Below are 8,692 nucleotides of genomic sequence, written 5' to 3' on the forward strand. Positions count from 1 at the left end.
ATCAGAAAATTAGGTCTGAGTTTTTCATTTTTGACATTGTATAGTGTACGCATAATTGTTCTGATACTCTTCATCATGTGGTTTTAGACTATTTCATGGGTTTAAATCGTGCCCTCTCATGGTATCTAGGCAAATTTTATAACGGAGAAAAAAAATTATTTATTTTTTGGGTTAAGACTCAAGAATTTGTCCTGTCATCATAATCTTTTTGTTGTTGTTGTTGCTCTCCCGAATATTAAATCCTCTTATTTATTCTTTTGTTGTACCGTAGCTTTCACATTATTATGACTCAAAACACTGTAGTCTACAACATGCTATAAGGGATTTTCTTTGGTCTGTCATGTATACTATATACGACGAATTCAGTGATTATTTATTTCAAGGACCAATTGTTTTCAGTTGGACAGTTGTCTGGGCGTACCTGTTCGGCAAATTCCAACAACTTGGTTCTGTACAAGAAAAGATACATGTATACATTCATAATCAATTACGATAATCATAACCGTAGCAGTATTTCTGCTTGTTTGTTGTTATTTTTCTTTCTAAATGTGGCAAAAACTTTTAGATACGCATATGTCGAAAAGTAACTATTTTATCATTTAAAACGTTCATAGTAATTTACTAAAATAAACAGTAAAACCAAAACCGTGAACAACTATGAACGTTTATTTTAAGCATGGTATTATGTGAACAACTATATGGTATTATGTGAACAACTTCACATTTTCATGCTTCAATTATTTTGCCAGTTTTTCTTTTGTGAACACTAAAAGGATAATTAAGAATTATAGAATATACTAATTTGATTAAAAAATATAAAATATGTTGCATTTCAAGATTTTTTAAATACCCTTCAATAATAGTCTCACATTCCCATCCCCACTATGGAAAGGTAAACCATAAATTAGAGGTTTGCCTTCATAATTTCTTATGGCTTCTAATTTTTTAAAAATAATCTTTATATGTTTGATATTTCCAAATAAAATAAAAAGCGTACTATCTCAGCTCAAAACTAAATTAATTAAGACACAAAAACCCACTTCAATAACAACGAAACTATCTTAACGTACGAAACTAGCTAGCTTCTACTATATCTACTACTGATCTTACGGCATTCAATAACCACACCTAGGCGGAATATTCCATTTAGTCACGGATACGGTCGTGTTTAGTGACACATATCGTTTCCAGTCTTCAAGAGCTGCCTTAAGATTATTCACTTTGTTGTCCAAACCAATACAACAATTAGCATGCATGGTGTTGACCACATTGATGTCCCGGCTCGGCCGACAAAACCCTCCAAAGTAAACCGTGTCAAAAAACCTCATCTTTATCCCGAGTTTCTCGACGTGATGATCGCTTTTTATAAGGTTGAAGACATCTTGATCGTGTTTACCAGGATACTTCTTACTCGATCTGATCCAGTATTTGTAAAATTTTGAAGTTTTGTTGCTTGCCTTGACGTATGTAAATCGGGAGTTGACGTGATTCTTTTTGTCTGATGGTTTTCCATTATAATCATCGCATGTTATTTGAAAATCAGCGTCTGGAAAAAACCGGGGAAATGGGTCTCGAAGCCACAAAATATCTGCATCCTATATATATACAACAAGCTTATCATTAATATTCAAGATTGTAGTGTTTTGTTTGCGTGTGTATGTGTGTATAACTGTATATAGACGTTTAAATGTCAATTATATACCGACAGAGGTTACGTACTTAAATAAATCTGTTGACAAACACACATATATATATATATATATATATATATATATATATATATACCATGATTGTCATCACATTATATATATATATATATTTCTCATATGACCAAAATTTATTTTTTATATATGTCACCACAATTAAAAAGGGTTGCACAGTTTCAGTAAATTTTTACCAACGTGTTATTTTTTATTTTGTTCTACATAACTTGTTTTCTTTATAACTAAAATGTTATTATTTTACATATCTTGTTAATTCGATTTAGTGACTTTATATGCAAATTAATGATAAGCTTGTTGTATATATATAATGCAGATATTTTGTGGTTTCGAGACCCATTTATTAATATTTATAATGTAGTTCATAATCCTGATCAGTTAACCTTTACCGTCGAGTCCTAGCCAGCCACGTTATATCAAAGAATTAAATATAATTCAAGGAAAAGTAAACGTAAAAATTGGAAGTTAGAGGTGTGCTAGCGCTAGAAACAAAACGAAGAATCACGATAGTCAAATCTAAAACCCTCGAGGAAAATAAAATCTAACAAAGGGACAATACAATGTTAAACAAATCCTACATATTTTTTTTTTTTGAATTTAATGTTAAATTATATTAAAACAAACTTTTTACAAAGCTTTTTAATGCAGTTTAGAGAGTGTTTTTATAGACCATAAATGGAACAAATCCTACATATTTAAAGATATTACCAACCATTTTCTTAATATTTGAAATTATATAGTTAGTAAATGGTTGGCAACTTTCACTGATGGTGCGTGAGTTTATTGTCTAACCTCAAATGCGCAGATTTGAAAACAAATTACTTATATATTAAAAAAAAACATATACTAATTAACTATGAATAAAATAAGAGAAGAAGACTGAGATATTTTACGTACCGTGAAGATGAAGTTGTATCCTAAACCAATGACTTGTCTAAGAGATCCATTCGTCGCCAAATGACCTTTAAGTAACCAGGAGTCATGAATCTGTTTGGCCCGGATAGTTGGTCTGAATCCGTGGCGTTAATCAAGTAGCAATGAGGATGAACCTTTAGGCACTGATCATATGCCTTGTTATCCAAGCAAATCGCGATTACATGCTTCAATAGCCTCTCTGTTCCTATTCCGACTTTAAAACCCTCTCGAAATACATCAAATGTTGAGTTTGGTTCAGTCCATGCTTGGTTTAACGCTGTTATGATCACCGTGTTATCCTCCATAGCCGCATTCATTAATACTTTTTCTAACTTTGATACCGGTTCTTTCCTTGGCACCTAAAAAAACATCAATACATTTAAGAGTAAATAACATATCATCATGACGTATAAAGACTACAGATCATTTTTTCTTTTCTACACAAGTTCTCTCTTTAACTACGAAATATTGTAAATTTGAGAGATTAGTCTAAAATGGAATCTGACATTTTGATAAACTAAACGATATATAAGAAATTTCATGTGTAACATATATGATATACACTTACTGTTTCTAAGAGAGTTTCGTTTATGATTTTTGAAGAAGAGCAATCGGTATTCGATGGAGACAACATCATGTTGAGTGGATTATTTGCAGATTTATAAAATAATAGACAAGAAAGTGTTACGGTTGCGACCAATAACACGATTTTCATCACGTCTCTCCCTCCGAACAAACCATCGGAATATATCATCGGCGGTTTAGATTTTTCACCTTTGATGCTAACTTTGGCAAATTCGTAGCCCATTGAAGGAGCTTCGCCGTTCGTGCTCTTCATAATTTTGGCTATGAATCTTTTTTTCCTTCTTTGTACGTGTTACTTATAAAATATGAGTTAATTATATAGCCGCCATTTAATAGTCTTTGATATGAGGTCAAAAAAAAAAACAGTCTTTGATATTTGTTTGAATGTTCTTTTTCTGTTTAATTATATAACTTAACTTGTGAAGAAATTTGTAACGATTATTGTGATTGTAACTTATGAAGATATTTTTTTCGCTCGCATGGGAAGTTTCCTTTGAATACCATGACCAAACTGGTTCGGTTTTGTTGTGTCTCGAAATGAGAGCATAAAGACCTACAAGTTAACTAAGAAAACTATATAATACTCGAACAAATTTGTTCTTAATCAATAATTTTTTATTATTACGTTCTAACGAACAAAAATTTGTATTTGAGTGATAGAGTTCATATTGGTCGACTAACAAAAAAGAAACTAATGATTAGTGGCTTATTTAAAATGATTGTTATATACTAACCCAAAATATAGGAGTGCAATTCGGATTTTTCGTATACTTGATTATATCAAATTTCTTCCTATTGAAAACATGATTTCTAATAATAGAGCGAATTAATATGGCTTATGGTCTAGTGTGCTACAAGAGCGGTTCAGCTTAAACCATCCGGTTTATGGGATGGAGGGACCTTTTTTGAATTTTGAGATAGTTACGTATTTTAGCGTTGAATAAATCAATAATTTGCTACATAATTGTTTCAATTAGTCTTCTAGTTGAATTTCTGTAGGAAAAAGTTGAAGATTAATTATAATGCTGACCTCTTCAAATAAAGTTTTTGTTTCTTTATTTTTGTTTTTAGAGGAATCTTTTTATTTTTTTATATAGGAATGTGAATGTCATTAAAATGAAGAGGTGAGGTTTAACTTTTACAAAATAGCATAACCTAATAAAATGTAACCTTGCCAAAAAAGAAATAAAAAAACAAGGGTTACTTTGTTGAGTGTTAATCAACTAAATTCCAGAACCAAAGAGCCACAAGTCCCGGAAGCTCTTCCTGTTGGTTCTTGACTTGAAGTGATTATATCAATGATAATCATGTCTAGTTTGTAGAACCATCACACCAGCTCTTATGAAATGTTCGTGGTGAAATCACAATGCCTATCAAATTTGCTTTATAGTCTTGATCGCAGAGTAGTTGCTGTGATCGTTAGAGCGGATCATGTGGTCTTCATTAGGCTGATCGTATCATTGAGTAGTGGCCGTGAATATGATCGAGCCGTTGATAATCAAGCTCGACTCTTGAGCGTGATTTGATTGCGTTAGGACTTCTTATACATGTAATAACTAACTTCTTTCTGACCAAGGCCAGCAACAATTTCTCTATGGTATAATCATAAATTTGGTATCCTTTTATTCCCCTTTATCTGTGATTTGTTTTACATAGACCAAAAAAAAGAAAACTATACATAAAAGACTTGTCCAACGTTTAAAAGGGTTTCATGAGGAACATGCAATATAACACTATTCTCCCTACAAACCTTAGCAAGAAATGCATAAATATAATCAATGGCAATCTTTTTTGGAAGCCATGATCCACTTCTAGCTTTCACCACAGTGTTTCCCATAATATGAACAACCCCTGACTCTTTACAGGTCTTTAGAAACTCCATCTCATCCATCTCGTCCTCCTCTATAGTGTTGTCATGACTGAAACTCACCCCGTTATGCGGTGAATCAGCGGGAACTATCGTATCTAAAGTTGATACCGTGTAGTCCACCATCGATGAAAACATATCCGTGTTGTTATTGTTGTTGTTGCTATTGTGGTGGTGGTTGATGCTGTTGTTATGGATCAAGTCTTCTCTGGACTCTAGTGTATTGTTGACAGAATACGCACTGCTGTAGGTGCTTGAGTTCGAAGCTGGCTCCATCATTGTTTCGATTCGAATGAATGCGACGAGGCTGTTCAACAATTTGTTTTCGAAATCGTCGTCTTTCTTGTGTAGGTCTCTATAACCATATCTGTTAAAGAAAAGGTTTGAGAGATTATATGAATGTTATAACCATGGATGAAAACAGAGTGGGTTGAACAGAGTCTAGCTCAAAACATCCCTGGCTGGACTGGTATAGGCCATTACACAGCCCTACTAATGAATAGAGAAGACAAAGAAAGGACAGTACCTAGCTACGCAGCGGAACATTCGGAATGTTTTTGGTCCGATTCTCTTCACAAGAAACCTCTCTTCTTCAGGGACAGTGTAAACCGGAAGGTACTTGACGCAGACAAAGACTACAACCGAATGAATAGCGGGGAGGTTGGTGATGAAGTGAGAGAAAATGTGAGGGACACCACTCGCTAATTCAGTGTAGACTAAACCGACACCAGGGACACGGACAAGCCCGAGGCTAGGACCTAGGCCTAGTATCCAGCTCATGGACACTTTGCTATGCATTTCAAACTCATATTTCTTGACTGTTGCGTAATGCCAAACTGACATTACAAGAAGTGAGATCGCTGCTATGATGAGTGGAACCCATCCTCCTTCATCAATCTTAAAGATGACGGCTGAGAAGTAGGAAAACTCAACAAAGAGGGAGAGAACGGTGAATACAAGGACAAGGATCCAGTGGCAACGCCACACGAGCAGCATGATCAGTACCATTAGTATTGTGGTCACAAGCATCACGAGAACAACCGCAGTACCTAATTCACAAAAGATTCCAAAAGACAGTCAGATGAAACTTCATTTTAATCAACGGTTTTAAGACTACAGTTACATCTTTACCATATGCATTTCCGATTTGGCTCTGATTCTTGAAACTAGCAGTGACGGCGATGCAGCCGAGCATGAGTATCCAGTTAATATCAGGGCAATAGATCTGACCGAGGAACTTCTTGGAAGTATGAACAATTTTAACTCTAGGAAAACATCCATGAGCTACGGCCTGCTTGACTATGGAATAAGTCCCTGAGATTGTAGCTTGGCTTCCAACTATTGCAGCTCCTGTCGCAACTACAAACATTGGCCAATATACACTATCTGTAGACTCAAGTCAAAGAGAGTTTCAGTGTTTTTGTAACAGCACTATGTAATGACTTCAAAGACTAGTAAAGCTTTAAACAGGTTTTCGGACAAACCCGGCATAGATGCATAGAACGCGTCTTTATAATGGTCCGTGTTATTCACAAGATACGCAGCTTGTCCGCAGTATGCTAGAAGAAGACAAGGGAACACAAAAAATGTAAAGGCGAGCTGTATCGCTAGTAACGGGAAATAAGCAATGTCTGCGTATAACGCCTCAGTGCCTACAATTTTTTCAAGAAGAAACATTAGACAACTTCAAAATGAATCTCTTAGAGATTTAAAGGTATTACTAGTTAGTTACCTGTTATGCTGAGAAGAATGCCACCTAGCGAAATCCAACCATCTCGACCTCGTCTTTTGAAGTACAAGTATATATATGTAGGCGAAAACGCTTTTAACACGCTTCTGTCGTGTTTGCAGATGTTGTATACACCAGTGGCTCCAATGAAGAGGAACCAGATAAGCACTATAGGTGCAAAGAGCCATCCGACTTTGTCTGTACCATAGTGTTGCATACTGAACAATCCTATTAAAATGACAATAGACACTAGCACAACGATGTCTGCAAAAAAGGACAGAAGCAGGTAAGCAATACTTAACCGATGGGAAACCTCAAGTAACATAAGGAGCGGTGAAAGTTACTTACCGCTGCTCATATTTGGATTGATGACTTTGATCCCACCAGTTGCAGAAAGAACTGTATAAAGAGAATGATTTTGTAAAACTCAAAGTTTGAGTAAAGCTGTCATCTTTTTATGGTAAAGGAAGGAAGCAAATAAGCTTTACCGGAGATGGCTGGAGTTAAGATACCATCACCGATCATCATACAAGTCCCGAGAAGAACAATGACCAGAAGAGCTCTCTTCCTCCAATCTTTACCCTCTAACCACTTCTTGGTTTTAGCAGCAAAAGACCCTTCAACGGATACAGTTCGACTATAAGTCGTGAGATCCTCATCGCTCCTTTGCTGATTCGGGATTAGTTTCACTTTAGCATGTCTACAAAGCAACGAGTATATAGCTAAAGTCCCACCTGCACACACACAAACATCAATTTATACCAATGAGTATAAACAAACCAAAACATCGATTAACTAATCGTGGCTTTTAAAAACTTTACCTTGACCATTGTCATTAGCTTTGCAGACAATGAAGACATACTTGATGAGAGGTATAAGCAAAAGAGAGTAAATGATCAAAGAAAGAGCTCCAATTACATCTTCTTTATCATCAATCCCATCAGGGAATGTATTGTAAAACACATACAATGGAGAAGTCCCTAAATCACCGTAAACTATTCCTAGACTTTGAAAAGACAGCCTTAGAAGCATCCAAATCGATAAGCCCTGGTCAAATAAAAACAGAGGAATTTCTTAAAAACCTCAACTTTTATTTTTCTCAATTGAAATTTTGAATCAGTTACCTTTTCTCTGTACATGTTCTTGAGCTTATTAGCTTCTTCATCCATGGGTTGATCAAGTTTCTTCTCTAATTCCCACATAGCTCCAATTTGTCTTTCTTCAATCGTTTGTTCTCCATCTGTTACAGAGGTTTCGACCCTTTCCGCCATTTTTTGTAACAAAGTCCCCTTAAATTGGTTCCTGCCCAGATCAAACTAGTTCAGAGCCCTAGAATCTGATAACCATTTGGAGCAATTTTGGCCTGAGATGAGACCAAAAAATTGAAACTTTTTTTGTTTTTCTTTCTTTCTCTGAGTCTATAAGAATTGACTCTTGAGTTGTTATTATTATTACAGAACAACAACTAGTGTCGTACAACTCTGCTTTTGATGGAATTGGATAAAAAAGCTAAACCAAACAAAACATAAATTAAAGTTTCTGTAATGAAAGACCCTCTTTTTGGTATTTAAAAAAAAAAACAGAATCAGTCAATCAAATGATTATAGGAAGAAGAAAAAAAAAGAATCTTGAACAACTATGAAGATAACGCGAAAAGAAACACGGTTTTGTGAATATGTTTTTTTTTTGCTCTTTATTCTTTGTTTTCAGATAAGTAAGTTACAAAGAAAGACAAAGTGACCAACAAAGAAAGAAAGAAGAGGAGATGGATAGAGAAGAAGGAAGAACTTATAAAGTTATGAAGACGCTGACAAAACTGAAGACGAGTGGCAGAGAGAGACACGAGCAGTTAAACTCGATACGATTTCTTTCTCT

At 35.0% G+C, this 8,692-nt stretch overlaps 1 protein-coding gene and 1 pseudogene across 1 annotated transcript; both read right to left on the bottom strand.

Annotated features, from left to right (window-relative positions):
* LOC104718317 lies at window positions 996-3,474 on the bottom strand (annotated as a pseudogene).
* Window positions 4,886-8,692, bottom strand: LOC104718319 (potassium transporter 9-like). The gene is made up of 9 exons (XM_010436043.2): window positions 7,942-8,692; window positions 7,639-7,864; window positions 7,306-7,551; window positions 7,166-7,216; window positions 6,821-7,081; window positions 6,573-6,740; window positions 6,220-6,474; window positions 5,615-6,137; window positions 4,886-5,455 (listed from the first exon to the last, which is right to left on the bottom strand). The coding sequence occupies exons 1-9, from the start codon at window positions 8,086-8,088 to the stop codon at window positions 4,894-4,896; spliced, it is 2,439 nt and encodes an 812-aa protein (XP_010434345.1). The 5' UTR covers window positions 8,089-8,692; the 3' UTR covers window positions 4,886-4,893.

This window comes from Camelina sativa, chromosome 10, assembly GCF_000633955.1.
Source record: "Camelina sativa cultivar DH55 chromosome 10, Cs, whole genome shotgun sequence".
NCBI lineage: Eukaryota > Viridiplantae > Streptophyta > Magnoliopsida > Brassicales > Brassicaceae > Camelina > Camelina sativa.

Coding starts and splice junctions, on each gene's coding strand:
- LOC104718319 (XM_010436043.2), bottom strand. CDS start 8,088: ATGGCGGAAAGGGTCGAAACCTCTGTAACAGATGGAGAACAAACGATT. Junction 6,138..6,219: donor CCAAATCGGAAATGCATATG/GTAAAGATGTAA, acceptor TTTGTGAATTAG/GTACTGCGGTTGTTCTCGTG. Junction 5,456..5,614: donor ATGTTCCGCTGCGTAGCTAG/GTACTGTCCTTT, acceptor TTTCTTTAACAG/ATATGGTTATAGAGACCTAC.